The sequence below is a fragment of the Seriola lalandi genome, unplaced genomic scaffold (genome assembly GCF_002814215.2).
Source record: "Seriola lalandi dorsalis isolate HSWRI2012SDOR001 ecotype SW California unplaced genomic scaffold, Sedor1 jcf7180002054267, whole genome shotgun sequence".
NCBI classification, from domain to species: domain Eukaryota; kingdom Metazoa; phylum Chordata; class Actinopteri; order Carangiformes; family Carangidae; genus Seriola; species Seriola lalandi.
The window spans coordinates 379,605-397,374 of record NW_019524820.1 but is presented as its reverse complement, the minus strand read 5'-3'; the positions used below and the strand labels follow the sequence as shown (position 1 = coordinate 397,374).

Here is a 17,770-nt window from a genome sequence, read left to right as displayed (position 1 = left end):
ATATATCAAATACACATAAAAACCTACCATGGGAAACACATGTATTTCATTTTAATATAAAAGACAAATTGTTACTGCCAGGCCTCTGCACTTTAATCACCCCCCACTGTGCTCACACTCAACATGATGACACATCAGTGGGCTGATGTTTATGACAATACTAACTGACTTCTCGTAAACAGCATCTAACTGCCCAAGTTTACTCAGCCTCTGCTTTACATTCACAAGCAGAGCTCCAATGATACTTGTCCTGCAAGAATATATAAGTATTTATGGTGATATCAGCGGCTATCAAAAGAAGATATTGATAGTAATCAGAAAATGGATAAAACGATGTGGCTCCCAGTAAGGAAAAAAAGGTCCAATCCCAAATACAGGCCTATGCAGACCTGTACCCTGTATCTAAAGCAGCAGACACAAAGGTGAATCACAATGATGGAGTGGCTAGGCTAGCTAACACTAGACCCATAGTAAAATGATGGAGTGGATACCCGATCTAATACTAAATGTCTGGTAAAATGATGGAGTAGCTAAGCTAGCCAGCACAAGGCTGATAATGATAAAGTATGTGTAGCTGACTAACACTACAGCCACAATTTTTTACTGTTCAAATAATTGTACCCATGTAAAAGGACAATCCATGCCTCAGGTCAGAGGGTACCACAGTATTGAGTGGAGTATTCTCTGATATTTGAAAAAAAAAAAGAAAAAGGAATTTAAGCCACAAAGTTTACACATTAAGATCACATCACTCATCATGGTAAGAACTACGTAGCCTGTAAAAAAGCCAACCGTGTAATGTCTTCTGTGGGTCTGAAGGAGCTGTGTCACATCAGAGAAAATAACCCTGATGATGTCATCAGGCCAGGCATTCGAGTTCAAAAGACGTGGGCATATATAGGAAGGTAGGGTCTAATGAAAGATGCTTCTGAGTTGCAGTATGGGAATTTAAACTAGACATGCAACTACCAGTTGATTAATCGATTAGTCGATCAACAGAAAAAGCAACTATTTTATTGACTGAATAATAGTTTAAGTCATTTTAAAAGAAAAATGTTAATTGTTCCCCAGTCCCAGTCTGTCATTTGAAGATCTCTGCTTTTCTTAGTCTTATGATGATAAATCCAATATTTTTTATACTTTATATTTTGGAGCTTTTGGAAAACAGGCGATGTGATGACATCACATTGGGCTGCAGGAAATGATTACAGACATTTTTCACAGTTTTCAGGCATTTCAGATACAAAAAAATGAAGCAATAATGGGAATAATTATTTGTCCAAAGTAGGAACTTAAATGTCAGGATAATACAGAGCTGCATCAAGTTTGACGATTTCTTTTTCTGTCATTTGCAAGTCCTTTGTCTTTACAGAAGTAAAACTTTGAGCCATATTAATAAAGATTATTATAATTATCATTATTCGAATACTAAATCACTCTAAAAGTCCTACGGGAGTATTCCTATAAAAAATTCCTTTGAACTGATCTGAATTAACAAAACCTCAGTGAAAACAACAAATAAATGTTATGTTTCACAAAGCTAGTATTTATTAGAGGATAGTTGTTTATTCATTTTCACTCAATACTGACATAAGTCTTTTGAAAAGGTTTTTTTTTTTTTATTGCACTGTTTAGAAAAAACTGAAGCCTGTGATGTGAGCATCACAGATTCTTTCATCACCAGTGTCTGTTCTTTGGCATTAACGTGCTATTTAAGTGCATAAATCAGAAAAGTGACGACATAATAAGAAAACCTTTGCAATACTTGAGTATATAAATATCAATTTGCCCACACTTAGATTAACCACTACATTAATGATTATAGATAAAGAAGCAGGGTAAGTTAATTCATCCAACTCATTTCAAAGCTAATTGTTGAACATTTCACAAACAATTAACAAATAAATAAAGGTCAAAAAAGAAAAAAAAAAGAATTGATGTTAACAATCAATAATTGCGCTTTTTCGGCCATCACAAGACCTGAGACGGGCTGAGGCTGGAACATCGTACCCTTATGATGGAGTTCATCTCTGGGGGGGTGACCTGCTTGGCCCTCTCTATGGCCGCCAGGACCTGCTGCTGGTGCTGGAGACAGCGGGTGGGGGTGGGGGGGAGTGAATATGAGAGGAGGAAAGTAAGGGAGACAATAAAATTGAAGCAGAAACAAGGGAAGGAGAGTTTGTGGGGAGAGAGGTGGAAAGGTTAGATCAATATCAGTAGTCCCAACAGAGACCCAACAACCCTCTCTGGTGATACCCCCACCCCGCACCCCCCATCTTTCAGCTATTCATCCACACACACACACACACACACACACACACACACACACACACACACACACAAAAGGCTTCTTGTGTGACACTGGTGAATGTATGGTCGGCTGGTGTGCTGTAATGGGTGGAGGTCAACCCCCTGGTGGGCAGATAAGAGCATGGCTTATCTGAATCACACAACCATTTATTACGCTGACACACACAAACACACACATGTATAAAGGAAAAGAGGAGTGGGATGGAGGAGGTTGCGAGGGGAGGGAGGGAAGAAGAGGGGAGTGGAAGCAGTGGTCAAAAAGGGAGGGGGGGAAGGGAAGACAGAAGACTGGGAGGAGGGGGCAGATTGAATGTGGCAGAAAGTCAAGGTGGGGGAGGGAGGAATACAGCGAAAGTGAGATGGAAGGGAACACAGGAAGCGCGTGATGATGAATGGCGGGAGGAGAGAAGTACAGAGGAGAGAAGAGGAGGGAAGGAAGCTGAGAGAGGGGTCACAGAGGTGGAGAGGTAATGAGGCGGGAATGAGGATGATCTCATTCCAGGATGTAAGGAATAGGGCGGAGGGTCAGGGGGTTAGTGACGTCTTTGTGTCAGTGTGTATGTGTAAGTGTGTGTGAGTGTGTGTGTGTGTGTGTGTGTGTGAGATTACCTCCTGAGACAGGTAGGGCAGGACTTGTGCGCAGATCCCATTCAATCTCTTCACTATCTCAGCCTGTGGAGAGAGACTCATTTAGTTCAAGGACAATATGGGCAGTATTTGAATTTTTTGTTACTGTCAACAAATCCCATGAAAAGAACAAAACCAACGATGAGTTAGTCCGTCTCTTAATATTTTCTGTCTTCCCTACCCTCTCTGTGGCACTTAGCCCTAAGCCTATTGATTCCTTCTTAAGATATTAACCTTTAAAAATGGGCAAAAGTATAGTTTCATTTTTTTAAGAAGGCTAAATAATTTCCTAAAATAGCAACATTTCATTTACATTTACTCATTTGCCAGACGCTTTTATCCAAAGAGACTTGCAAGTGAGGGATAATCCAAATAGTGGATTTGTATTTTCAGATGCTGATGAATACACATTTATTATTGTTGAGAGTATTTAATAAAATACAGTGCCCGTGTTCATCCTAATGACAGAAATGTACGTACAAGGGACAGACAAAATAGCACATGTAGGGTTGTAAACATAAATTGTGCCAGATTGTATGGCTAACATGCTAACAACAGCAGCAACAGCAGTGTAGATTTCGTTAAAAAAAAACTATGACGAAATATGTTCTGCAACCTTTTTTTTACCATAACCAAGATGAGACGATGATGAGACAGCATCGACATCGCTAGACACTGTGTCAGTTAAAACTTTAAATGAAACTGTTACTATTTACTAGTTACTACTTATCAACATGCAATATCCTTGACGAAAAAAGATGATACTAAAATGTCGTTTAAAATATAAAAGCGTTACCAAAATGTCTTTTTATTTTCGTTGAATGCAATACTTGGTAGTGGGATAAAATCATTGCTGGTTTGGTCTTCTTGTAGGATTTGTTGACAATAAAAAAAAATATAGAATCACATCACTATTCTCATACTTTAAAACCTCATTAAATATAAATTGTCATTCAGCGATTCAAACCACACTCTCATTGGTATGGGAAACATCTGCTATGACCTTCTTAAACTGGAGCACACATATCTTGCATCATACACATGAACACACACACACACACACACACACACATCATCACAGTTGCACATATCAGGCATATCAGAATCCCTTTATCAGTTCATTAATTAAGTTGCTTGTACCTAATACTCTTTCTCAAAACTCTCTCAAAACACACACACACACACACACACACACACACACACACACACACACACACACACACACACACACACAATGTAACAATCATCCAAGCCAGCACACACACACCCGTTCCTCTTTCTCATCATGCACACTTCCTATCTTTCTCACATGCAGGTCTATTATCACATTTGGTTGGTAATCATCCAATCCGTCTGAGATATGCAAAGCAGCAGTAATTGTGTTAGAGCCTAATTCGTAGCGCGATGAGGAGAGAGGGGCCCTCCTAACAGTCATTAGGCATGCAGAGCACAGCTCCCCATCAAGCGCTTCACTCCTATCCGCTCATCATTACACATACACACTCCCTGACATCTCTGAAATGTCTCTCTAAAATGTCTCTGCGGGACTCGCTCCATGCTAACTATGACTCTTCCTCTTTTTCAGTGCCCTTTATGCTGTCTATCTCTTTTTTCCCCAACTCTGCGTCTGTCTCTTCTTTTATTCGTGCTCTTTATCATCTTCCTCTCTGCGTCTCTCCCTCAGCTTTTTTTTTTCTATCTGAATGCTTGTTTCTTTCTTTAGTCCTCTCTTTACATTTTTCTTTGCTTCTTTCCAGCCTTCCACAAGTACTACTGAAGCACAAATTCACTGACAAGAGCATTATATGTGTACACACAAAACATACACAATACAAAACTGGACTGGGAGACCGGACAAAGACATGAAGGATCGGCAGCAGACTGAATTAATTGCTGCTGTAGATGTCTGCCTTTATTTTGCCAATTTAAATAAGCTTTATCTTTTGTCACTTGAAAAACATAGGCTCAAAAGGGAAAGCAAACACCGAGACAAAAATGTGTTTGAGTTGATTTAAAATGTGTTTCAAGGAAGCACGGAAGGCAGCCTAAACAAACCTAACATTTCACAAAAATGCCTCGGGGTGTCCTGGTTTTCTCTCTGTATGAGCTTCACTATTTGAGTGTCTCGTGCTACTGCTTCCTGCCAGGAGTACACCAGGACTTGATACTTCTAAATATCTCAGAAAGATCCAAAACCTAAAAATGCACCGTACTTTCACATTTAAAAGCTCTATTCGAATCTACATCAGGCACAATCACTAAACCTTTTACTCAAGTCCTGTTCTTAAAAACTATTTTTAGGCACTTGTACTTGTACATTTTGTATACATTTGTACTTCTACTTACATTTCAGAGAGAAGTATTGTACATTTACCTCCACTGGTTTGGGTACCCACTCCTCCCCCCCTTGTGTTTCTTGTTTGTCCCCAGTTTGTTTCACTCTGTGTTTGTGTGTGTCTGCTAGGCGCAAGTCCCCACAGGATGAATGATGAATATGTCAGGAGCTGGCTATACTGTATTGTTTATATAATGATGTCTGCTTGACAAGACAATGTACGTTGCTTTATACACACAATGAAAGCTCCTCCACTGTAAACTATGCACTCAAAATAAACAGACGGGTGACAAATTGAAGGAAAAACCAGCATAAAGTGTCTTAGTGCTGCCAGATCAGCTTCAATTGATTCTACAAGTCTCTGAACTCCACAGAGATTCGCAACCATAGATGGCATATCATGTCCTCCATCTCCAAACCCTTCTTTAATAACCACTCCCATCAGGATAGAAACTGTATATCATAGGATGAAGGTGATCACTCAGAACAACTTTATAGTGATTTGCAGTGACCCTTCCCTCTGAGGGACAAGTGGACCCAAACCATGCCAGCAACATGCCCCCCACAGCATAACAGAGCCACCAGATCCCCTCACTGTAGGGGTCAAGCTTTCAGGTCTGTACTGTTCTCTTGGTGTATACGTCACACATGCACCCGCCCACTTGTCAAGAATAAGGATGACTCATCTGACCAAATATCTTTTTCCACATCTCTGTAGGCCAGTGTCTATGGTATTTGCACCACTCAACTCTCACATGTGCATTAATCTTTGTAACGAGGGGTTTATGTGCTGCAACTCTACTATAATGTCCCTCTCTATGTAATTGTTGATGGACTCTTCTTGCTGACACACTCTGATCATGTCCTGCATTGACATTATCAGTGACCTGAGGAAGGGTTGCTATTCTGTTTTTCCTTACATATCGCACAAATGCATGAGCATCACCGTCATCAAATGTGTTGACCACAATTCACTGATGTCTTTCCCATAGATCTAACACTCACTAGTGGGCCAGTCTTTGTGACTGAAGTTCCTGTGCCCCAACAATAAACCCTCTTTCAAAGTCACTTAGACCTTTTCCTCTTGCCATAAAATTTATATAAAATCTCAATATAAAATCAGAACCAACCGGGCCTACTCAGCATGTTTATACCTGCCACAGAGGCATGATTGGATGTTAACTGCTTAATTGTACCATACAGTGCACCTGTGTGGAAGCATCTGCATTCATTATGTTTCTCCACTCATTTATTCAGGTTTCTCTTTTAATTTGTCACCTGTCTATGGATGAATATGTTGTCAGGTAGGACACACATGTACGGGAAGAAAAACATGGTAAAAAGCAAAGCAACAGAAAGACAAAGAGGACCCAGCAATAATACATTTCCATTCAACATATTCCCAGTTCAATCTACAACTCAACCTTGCTTCTCCTCACCAAGACAAAACAGAGAGAAACAGAGAGCGAGAAGAGACAAGAGAACAGAGAGAGAGGGAGTGAACAGACAGAGTGGAGAGGCATTTTTTTGAATTGAGTAGGACAGAGTGATCAAGAGGGAGCAATTGAATGTGTGAGAGTGCAAGAGAGAAAGAAAGAGAGGGAAATAGAGACAGAGGTGGAGAGAGGAGGAGGAGGAGCAGAAGAGGAGGAGGGGGCTAGCTCTGCACAATAGGCCTAGACATGAATGCTCCTCGACACTCGTTTCCACACATCCCCTTCAATTTCTCTCTAATGGAACTAGCGACTCTCCGCACCCACTCACATTGTGCACAAAGAAAGCATGAACACATGCACACACATGTGCGCGCGCATACACACACACACACACTCAACAGGAGCACAAATTAACAATAACACACAACAGCTTATGAACATGTGCCAGCAACACACACACAAATATATAAGCATATGCGCTAATAGAGATTCACATTCACACACACACAAACACAGAGACATATGAAACAACACGCACGCAAACACACAAGCACAATGACTACGAATTTCATCCCTGTCAGATAAAGGAAAAGGGGGGTGATGAATCACACACATAAGGCCAAGTGTGCGTGTGTGTGTGTGTCTCTGTGTGTGTGTGTCTCTGTGTGTGTGTGTGTGTTTGCCCCGAATGTATCACAGTGCCTGTGCTGTGCCTCCTACCTAAGAGTTTGTGTGGGTGCATATTTGTGAAGGTCTTTAAATCATGGAAGCTGCTACTTCTGTATGTGTATGTGTGTGTGTGTGTGTGTGTGTGTGTGTGTGTCCATTTGTCAAAGCACACTCGGTTCTCCCAATATGGCTGTCAGCATGCGCCGTCAATCATAAGACAGTGTGTGTGTTTGTGTGTGTGGACGGGCGGCACCAGACGAGGTCACCGATAAGGGCTGGCCCTTCGGAGGCCCATCGCTCTCTCCCTCCTACAGGCTGAGCATAAATTACTCCCCCAGCTTCAGCCACACAAACTGATGTATGAACATCTACTTCTCACCCCTCCCCTGCCTGTGTGAAGGCTTCCTTTTCTTTTCTGTTTCAAAATGCTTTGCAGGATCCAACATCAGTGCTTTCATTTGATTTGGGAAAATGATAACTGTTTGTTTTTGCATGTAAAAGAGAATACTATTGCAGAAATTAAATGTCTGCCAAATACATATAACCATTGTATAAATGAGGGTTTGTTGCCAATATCAACATCCACATTGTAATAAATGACTGTGCAGCCAAAACTATAATGGACATTTTTCTGCAAATCCTAAAGAATCCTACTTCCTTATACACATTTCCATACTCACCACAGCTGTAATACTGTGTGTGGAGTGGGAAAAAACTGATCTGGCAACAGCAAAAAGCTAAAGCCCTTGGCGCTTGGATTTTACACACAGCCTCAGGTGACATTATTCAGACGTCCCTGAACACTCAGATTGTCTCTGCAATTCACACCTGCCAATCAGTGAGCTGCAGGTGTGTAGTGGGGGAATGGGGTTGGGAATGCACATCTGCGCCTGCATCAACAGAGTAACAAAGTGTGAGGAGTTACTTCAGATGTCCAAGGTTCTGGACGTATGTCTTATTCAGCTTTTTTTTTTTTTATCTCATAGATGATGTCAGATGATTGGCAGCTGGAGCGCCTCCAAGGTTTTGATGGCCATGAAACTCTCCCAGTTGAATCACCATTATGAACAACAAGCAACTGTGATAAATGGACTGCAATGAAGGACTGGTAGTCCTTGAGACTTCATCCAATCACAAAGTTTAAAATTATGCTGTCTAATGGCGGGCAGAAGTTAAAAAGCTCTTGATGGTTTCTCTGTCAAAGGGAACATTTTCTAATACACACCTGGTGCAGACTGGTGCATAAGAGAATGAAGATACGGAAAAGATGGTAGTGAATTTCTTTTAACTGTCAGTGAGTGAAAAGGTTTAGTGAAAAACCAGCATTTCAATCACAGACTCTTCTTTGGCTTCTTCATAGCAACAGCACCATGGCCACTGTAGTATTACAATCTATATTACAGCCATTTGCCCTCAGCAAAAAAATGGCAAAATCATAATCATAATGTGTAGCATAGTGAATGATCCAGGAGACTCCTGTTTGTAGAAAACAGTGTTTCTCATTCATTGATATATTTGTAGCGGCACGCCACAATATCGACATTGACCGCCGCATATTGATTTTCTATATTGAAATCTTATTATAGTAGAGCTGTGCCAAGCGCATTGATTCGCTCACCCAAAATGTAATCAATCCAAACAAAACATATGTCATGGTATGACACATGGGTATGTTATGATATTATAATAATAGTACCACTGTTCTAACCAAATGTCATTTGTTTGACACAACATGAAGCAATGGAGCTGTACATATTGATCAGTTATTTATTTGTCACAAATACATGACAATTAAAATATTTGCAGTGGAGCACCTTATATACAGAATTATCTAAAAATGAAGAAAGCCCTCCTCCTGTCAGCCACTGCCACAAATAGAAACTAATTCTGTGGGAAACACTGGAAAACATGCAAATAATTTACCATCACCTGTAACTCTGATTACTTTGCAGTTCTAACAGGTGGAAATTGTTTACAGCTTCATCTTGTGAACCAGCCATTTGCGTACAATGGCTTTAGCCTTGAATATTTAACTGCATAGAAATTGCATACACAATTTTTTTTCAGGCATCCGGGATCAGAGAAATATGGAAATAAATACACAAATATGGACTTTCTTTTTACATCATGGAAAGTTTCACAGTCCACACTGGCACACACTACAACAATACACCAGATCAGACGAGACCAGACAACAGACCAATAGCCTTTATCAACTACAGCAAAATAAACACATTTAACACACTGACATATGAAGATTGCATAAACATGCATGTCTCCATCAGTTTGAATCCAGTCTGACCATAAGCAAAAAATGCATCCTTCTGTGTTTCAGTTTTTTTTTTTTGACAAGCAATCTGGTCTTCATGGAAATACAACTGTTTTATATGTTATGTAATGAATGGGAACAGAGTAGTTTTTTCTATAAGGACTTAATGAAGACTCACCTGTTTGTGCATCTCAATATTGAGTCCGTAGGACATCTCATAGTACTGGAAAGTAAGAGTGAACAGGACAAAAAGAAAAATAATGTTATAACAACACAGGCATCAAATTCTTTTAATTGCTCTCAGAAAATCCTCTGCGCAGGAGCTCCATACTAACATTTTATTATGCACCATTTACAGTGTGTGACAAATCATGTGTTGTATAGTTGGTGATTATATGGATTATACTGTAACGGGAAATCAGACTAAAACTCTGTAGTATTTGCTCAGTGTTGTTAATTGAGACAACAAAATGTGTGTTATGATTCACAATATAAAAAAACGTACAGTACACACACATATATATATATTTGATAAAAAAATCACAGGTGATAAAAATTAGTGATAATATTTTCCAGGCTTCCCCTGTGGATATGCAGTTCTCGCTAGAACTATAAATCACAAAGCTAAACTCTTGGTAATAAAAACCATGGCTGAAAATAAACAAAATTATCCTTTAACACAAAGTAAACCCTCAACCCAACATGACACATTTATGACATCTTAATGAATCCCAAGATAGCAGATTTTGATTTGACAAACATATTCCCATTCAGAAACCCGTCTGCATGCACACATACAAACAGATGACACACAACAGGAAAAGGAACTGAGAGAGAAGAAGAGAGACAGTAGAGAAAGAGCCTCTGTTGTGTTCGTGTGTGTGTGTGTGTGTGTGTGTGTGTGCGTGTGTGCAGTGTTAATGAGAGGGCCACCCTCTAGGCGTCAACCCTGTTAATCACCCACTCTGTCTGCAGGGGGACTGGCTCTGTCACTGGAAAACAAACAGCACACAGATCTCTCACACATAAATGTGCACGCAAACACGCACTGCTCCCATCACTCGCTTGCTCTCTCTCACATGCACATGATTGTTGTTTTCTGGTCGATCTCACACTGGGTCTATCTTGTATGTGAATGCACATGTATGGGTGCGCCCACACACACACACACACACACACACACACACACACACACACACACACTGCACACACGCACACACACACACACACTCTCTCTCTCTCTCTCTCTCTTTTTTCTCTGTAGCTGCTCAGGCCCACGCAGAAGCTCCCTAAAGTAATTACAGCGCTGGGGAAATGGAGGTGCTGCCGCTGGCCGGGGGAGTGGGGCAACCTGATATGCTATTAGAGGAGTAGTGTGGGGGGGTGGGGGGTGGGCGGTCGTTGTGGGGATACAAGGCCAGGCCTGCCACTGATGGAGTGGAAGTGCGTTTAAAGGTGTGTGTGTGTGTGTGTGTGTGTGTGTGTGTGTGTGTGTGTGTGTGTGGACGTGCATGGTGCATCTGTGTGTGTTTGTGCATGTGTGAGCGGAGGGGGAGCAATATTGCATTCATACTTCAATTTTATAGGAACATTCTGAGCCAAATCTGAAGCAGGTTTCAACTGAAGAAAATCCTTTTTTACTTTTGAGGAAAATATTTGCAAGTCAAATATTTGATGACCCGAGCTAATGCAAACATCCTTGCACAATTTGATTACAACTACGGTATGGCTAATATAGCTGCGTCAAAGTATCAGAGTCCCAATTAGAGCTGTCACTTACAAAAAAGAAAAAAAAAATATGAACAAACATGTAATTTGTTCTAATGAATTCAAAAGACGCGCACTTAGTCTAATCATAGAATACATTGTAGAAATTACTTTGTTCCATTCATCTGTGGTGCCCCCACTGCTTCACTGACTAACAACCTAATAGGTGACTTCATATTTGTTGTCGTGGTAACCATGCTGCAACGGCAAACAGACTCACCTTTACCCACAATTTTTTTTTTGTATCTATGGTAGGGGTGCAACAAACGATTATTTGTATCATCAGTTAATCTGCCAACTCGTTTAAAATGCCAGTGAAAACTGTTGGCTATAATTTTCCACAGCCTGAGGTGATGTATTCAAATTGTATGTTTTACTTGACAAACATCCCAAAGCCTAAGGATATTCAGTTTACTATTAGATATGATGAAGAGAAATAGCACTCCTCTCCTATTTCTTAGCTTTAACCAGCAGCTGTATGTTGTCTGTAACAATGAATCAATTACTAAAATGGTTGCCAATTACTTTTCCGTCAATCGACTAAATGATAAATCGACAAATTGTTGCAGCTCCAATCTGTGTAGGTATGTTTGATGTAAGCCTGTAACTTCCAAGTCTGCTCTACTCAAAAATGTAATCACAACTACTCGGTAGGTTATGTGAACATGTGATTGGTCTGCTTGAAGTGCTTTGTATTTTCTCTTGCATGTTTCCTGAGTCAGTAATGTTTGCCTTCAGGTAAGAGCAGGTTGATGACATCCTGCTGGACATTTACCCAACCATCACAGAAATCATGTAATTTTGGCTAATTGAGGAAGCGTTGTTTCTGTACACCATGTAAACGCTGATTTCAACTTTTACCATAATCTAGATAAATCACAGCAATGAAATACACTAAACACAAAAGAAAATGTATATGTGACTGTCATAGCTGAGATATTACAACACATCTTAAACATTTTTACATTTGAAAAATTTGAGCCATCATTTCTTCATTCCGCCTTTTTACACGATCGTGCCCCTGTGTCAATACGTGTGTATTTATGTGTGTGAACGGCTGCTATCAGGCTGACAATGCCTGAGTGAGTGTGCGAGTGTGTGTGCATATGTGTGTGCCTGCTGGCTGGCTGATGGTGGAGAGAGCAGTGCGGCGGCACAGATTAGATGAGATTAAAGCCAGTCAGAGGATCAATTAGAGGCAAAACATCAGACGGCTACACAGCCACGGCCAGCAACAATGAGATTAGCCCCGAGGTGGAGCAGAGAGCAGGCGAGCACATCTGTGTGTGCGTGTTTGAGTGTGAATGTGTATGTGTGGAGAGAGACAGGGGAAAGAGAGGAAATGACGGGGGTTGGGGAGAGAAGATTCACACATACAGTAACTCCAGAAACAAAAAGGGAGCGAATAATCCAAGGACAATTCCAATTTATTTCAATTATGGTCTATTTTTTGTAGTGGGTATGTTATGATATTATAATAATAGTACCACTGTTCTAACCAAATTAACTGTTGAGATCTCAGAACACCGTCAAACTGTCAGACTGGGGGTAAACAAGCCAACAGTGTAGCCACATTCTATATTTTTAATTTCAGATAAAACCAAATGTCAGCACGTCCAAAATCAGCAATAATCCCTCAGTGCAGAGAATTGTGTGTGTGTGTGTGTGTGTACAAGCATGGCGAGTACAATAGGAGATACCTGAACCGGGAACTGTGATGGATGATTATAACAAATTGTGCGTGTTGTAATTTTACTTGGGGGGGGGGAAGAGAGAAGAGATTCGGATAAGAACTCTGATTCTCATCTTCAACTGTTCTGAATCAATTAACAACCCCAAAATCTTCTCTCTTCTGGGTTTTCATTAAAAAATGCATGTCTTTTACTACTCAGAGGAGTTTTCATGTACCGAAAACAGAGTCTGCATCAACTACTTCCCATTTACACCGGCTCACGTATGCCCAGTGTACGTTATTGCTCTTGAACGTATGCGTTTTCAGGAGTGATAGAATGGACGGCGATAATTTCTGATACGCAGCTAAAGCTGTCGTCTGGATGAGTAGTGTGGACGTAACCTAAGTCTGACTACAGATTTCAGCAACTATCTTGGTGAGTACAGGTTTTGTGAATACATAGAACAGATGGCCAAACTTATGAAAATAAGATCTGAGTTGTAATTAACTGGAATGACCTATTAAATTATTGCATTGCAAAGGGAAGGGGGGGAGGGGGGCAAAGAAAGAGAATTAACTAACAGAGAGGGTGAAAACATAGGAACAACAGAAAAAGGAATTTACACAATAATCAAATATTACTTTGGCAGAACATATGGTGACAAAATAACACTTAAGAATCACACATGCACACAGCGTCACTCACCATGATATAATGGCGCTGCATCTCTGACTTCTCACTGGCCAACTTGTCACACTCAAGCTTCAAACTGGGGAGCGAGGGAGAAGAGAGGAGCACAGAGTCAGACCTTGTTAGTCAGCTTGACAGTCCTCCTCCTAAAGTGCTGACACCAGGTGACTTCTCCCTGCTCTTCATCATCATTACCTCCACTTTCACCAACAGCAGTGTCATCACTTTCATCATCACTTCAACCCTCATCACTGCCTCCACATTCATCATCATCAGCACCACTTCTGTTGTCATCATCTCAGCCACCATTACCATCTTTATCATCACCACCACCACCACCCCCCCAGCCCCCTCCGTCATCATCATTACTACCGTCATCATCCTCACCTTTACTAGTCAGCAGCACCGTTTTCACCGAGCTTGGCAAAGTGTCAATTGACAGGAGGAGGTCAAACTCATTCTGAACTCCAGAGATGTGTCTAGTCAAAATGTCTGCTTACTGAATCAGAGAAGAGGCAGTGAAGTAAAAAGTCTAAATATAGTGTTGGAGCGTTTCCTGTGACCCAGTCCCTGCGACAGCCATTAGCTGTAATCATGTCAGAGCTGATGTTATGCGAGGCGACAGGACAAAGGATGACGCGTCAACAAGTCAGCCTGATGTCGGTCTCAGAAGGCATCATCTGATGTGAGGACTGGATAAGACTCAGATCAAATAAAGATATGCGCAGGCACACGATGGATAGGTTCAGATTTAGGGGAAGTCTGAAACCTGTTTGATGTTGTGTGTATGTTTATGCTGGGATGTTCTTCTCAGCTGTCTGCAGGAATGACAGCCCGATTACAGCCAGTGCCGGCTGAATCTTCATCACTGTTAGTCTTAACTGGCAGACTGAAAACAGTGTTACAAGCAGCCAATAACGTGAGCTTATTCTTACAAACAGTATTTTGCTTCTTCTATAATTATCACAGCAGCTGCAGTGTTGGCTGGAGTTAACTTCAGCTTTGGTTCAGTGTTCATCCCTGTCTGAGCTACAGTTTTGTTAATGATGAACATTATGACACTGAAATATATAATTATGCTTCTTATTTGATATCTAAAAGACAATTCCAGCACGAGTTCATGCTTGCGTTTATGTTTTACATATCAGTGGATCATTTTGGTGTTTCGATGATACAGTATATTTGTGTTTTTTACTTTATGTTAATACTTCTCTTGCACGCACTGAAAAAATTAATCCATCTATTTTCTGGCCTGGAAGCTAATACAGCATGCATTGGGGAAAACGGCAGAGAAGCACCCTTGAGGTTGCCAGTTCATCATAGGGCAAACACAACACAACAAATTAACTTACAAGTGGACCTGAAGGAATCCCTTATGAACATTAGAAGAATATATAACTTGCATAAAAAGAAGACAAGAGTGAGGATTCAAACTTAGGACCTAGTTGCTGCATGGCAAGATTGCCACCCCGCCCCCCAGTTTAGAAACTGATGGTTGAAATATTTATTTTGGAGCACACAGAAATCCGTCATGTAATGACCCAGAATCTGTGTGTTTGTTTATAGGCAGAAACGTCCCCTCCCGTCTTATCTCAGCGCTCATGATGCTCCCAACACTCGCTACACTCATTACACAGAGCCCCTTTCTAAATGTAAAAGTTAATAATCTAATATCAGCATCCTGATGTGTTTTCAATTTTGTTAAATGAGTCTGTCAGCTATTAGTGATCAGTTGCCTTCATAAAAGTCCCACGAGTTGAAACTGAATGAAGCCAAATGATGGCCCTGTGTGCAATTATCCTTTGTTGAAATTATCTTTAATTGTGGTACATTAAAGTAAAAAAGGTTTTTAACAATCTCAAATAATGCTGTAATTATTCAGTTGAGCAGTAAAACACAAGATACTTAAACAGCTGTGTTATTGTTGTTTTTAAGATGTTATTACTGTGATGTCTCTGCAGTGCACCTTCCAATGTGCTGATTTCTATCTAAAGGATTTCACTCTAAAGAAGCATAACTGATATTTCATTAGCATCTACTAGAAGGCTAGCATCTAAAGGTTAGCGCCTTTTTCATTAGACATTTGTCCGATCTAGAAATGGATCAGCTTTCAATAATCCAAGGAAGGAATGGAGAACAGATGTCCAAGGTGAGGACATGTCTTCTATTGTAAACATGGTCGGTCTGGTTTACAGGTTAGATGATCATGGTAGCTCACACCACGACATGCAACAGATACCAAACCTGATCAGCTGTCCAGGGGATGGGGAATGCTTTTTTTTTTGTTGGTGGTGAGGGGTGAATTTATTGTACCGCCTTCTTCCTGTGTGTGAACGAGCAGCCTCCACTTATCCAAAACACTCCCCTAACCTCCTACATAAAACCCATCCTGCTATCCTTGTGTTCATGCGTAGGCTATGTGGTGGGTTGTCATGACGACAGGCCTCCCTGCTGCCAGCCTACCTGGGATTGGCTGTGTGCCTCCTCTGATTGGTGCTCAGCAGCCCCTGGGCCTGTACCGCTACTCTCAAACGACACTTTGATGGAGTTTTATTGCCGATTCTTCCGTCTCTAAATCGCTCCTGCTGTCATCTTTATTTTGATTTATGTATTCCCTGATCTATTTATGCATGTGAACGAGGGGAGGGGAGAGGAGGTGGGGGAAGAGGAGGGGGTGTGGGAGGAGGAAGACAGCGACAGCTACAATGCTTGCTACTATACCCGAGGGAACGCCTGCGGTACATTTGCCTTTTAAAGGCTTCAGCACCAGACAAGCACAGCGCAGCAGCAGAGTGCTACAAAGCCCCGTCTGTGGTTCCCAAGCCCCCCCCATCCCATCCCATTCCCCCTCCTGAGTAAGTAGGCACTGTATGCATGTTCTGTATGCTCAGACAAAAAAGGTATTCTTTCAACTGCGCCCTGTCTCTCTGAAGAGGGTTAAACGGTGCTGCTCACCGTTGTGGGAATTACAAAAACCAAAGGCAAGGAAAAAGACACACACAGTGTTATTGCAGCTTCAGAATCCTCCACAAACAAGAGCGATCAGACCAGAGCCGGGATTTTGCACACAATATGCCAGGCTTTCATCTGCCTTCGCTTGTCTCGGCAGAGGCAAGCCTCTGGAAGGTTCTCGGAGAACAGGTACAGAGGAACAAACCAACCTCCTCAGGAAGGAAGGCGAGCTTCAAAGACTCCACTCTCACAAAGAGAGGATCTCTCACTGAGATGCAGACCCCGTGGCGTCCCCCCCCCAACTGCTATCAAACGGATCAGTTAAGGTTGGACCAGGCACTTTGGAAGTGCCTCAGACTTCTGGCACTGTAGTGGCATTTAAGCAGTAAAGCAAGATCGATAGCCGAGGGTCAACGAGATTGATTTAGGTATGAGTCAATAAAGGATGTTTCAGTGTGCAGCGTGGTGGTAGAGTTCAGGAATAGAGGAACAAAGGCTGACATATTTATTTCATCACAATAGACTGCTGAGATGTCGCTCAAGTTCAAGCTACATTTTTTGGCATAGCTTTATTTTACAAGTCCATTATTCCTAATAATTTACAAATCATTCTTTAATGTTTTTTATGAAGAACTAATGCAATTTGGTACAAGAACAGGGGAAAAGGGACTCAGTTCTGCGACTGTTATTTTAGTTATATAGTTGTTTTGATCTAAAAAGCAACTTGATTTCCAGAGGAAATTCCTTGGAATAACTTAAACCCCATTTAAACCAAAGTAAATGTTTAGTCATTATTAATTTTCATTATAAAACATTATTCTTCATACATGTATAATTGTGTGCTTGTCTGTAGAGATACATATCTGCATGTTAATCTGAGCAGCGGCACACTGACCAAACGGCTTAGTATTTGATAGAAATTAATAAAGTGGAAGTTGCAAATTACTAGTTAATTTAAAGATAACTAAAAAGTCGTTTTAAAGTGTAACTGTGAGTGACACATGATGAGAAAAAGGAGAAAAAAAAGGCCATAAATCCACAT

At 41.0% G+C, this 17,770-nt stretch overlaps 1 protein-coding gene across 2 annotated transcripts in view; it reads right to left on the bottom strand.

Annotated features, from left to right (window-relative positions):
* The window catches only part of tle5 (TLE family member 5, transcriptional modulator), a 41,759-nt gene that overhangs the window by 5,064 nt on the left and 18,925 nt on the right, over positions 1-17,770 (bottom strand). For both annotated transcript variants that reach the window (XM_023405250.2, XM_023405249.2), the window contains exons 3-6: positions 13,792-13,855; positions 9,825-9,869; positions 2,920-2,982; positions 2,011-2,085 (exon numbers count right to left, since the gene is read on the bottom strand). In XM_023405250.2, coding sequence (XP_023261018.1) covers positions 2,011-2,085; positions 2,920-2,982; positions 9,825-9,869; positions 13,792-13,855 — 247 coding nt within the window. The remainder of the gene's footprint in view (positions 1-2,010; positions 2,086-2,919; positions 2,983-9,824; positions 9,870-13,791; positions 13,856-17,770) is intronic.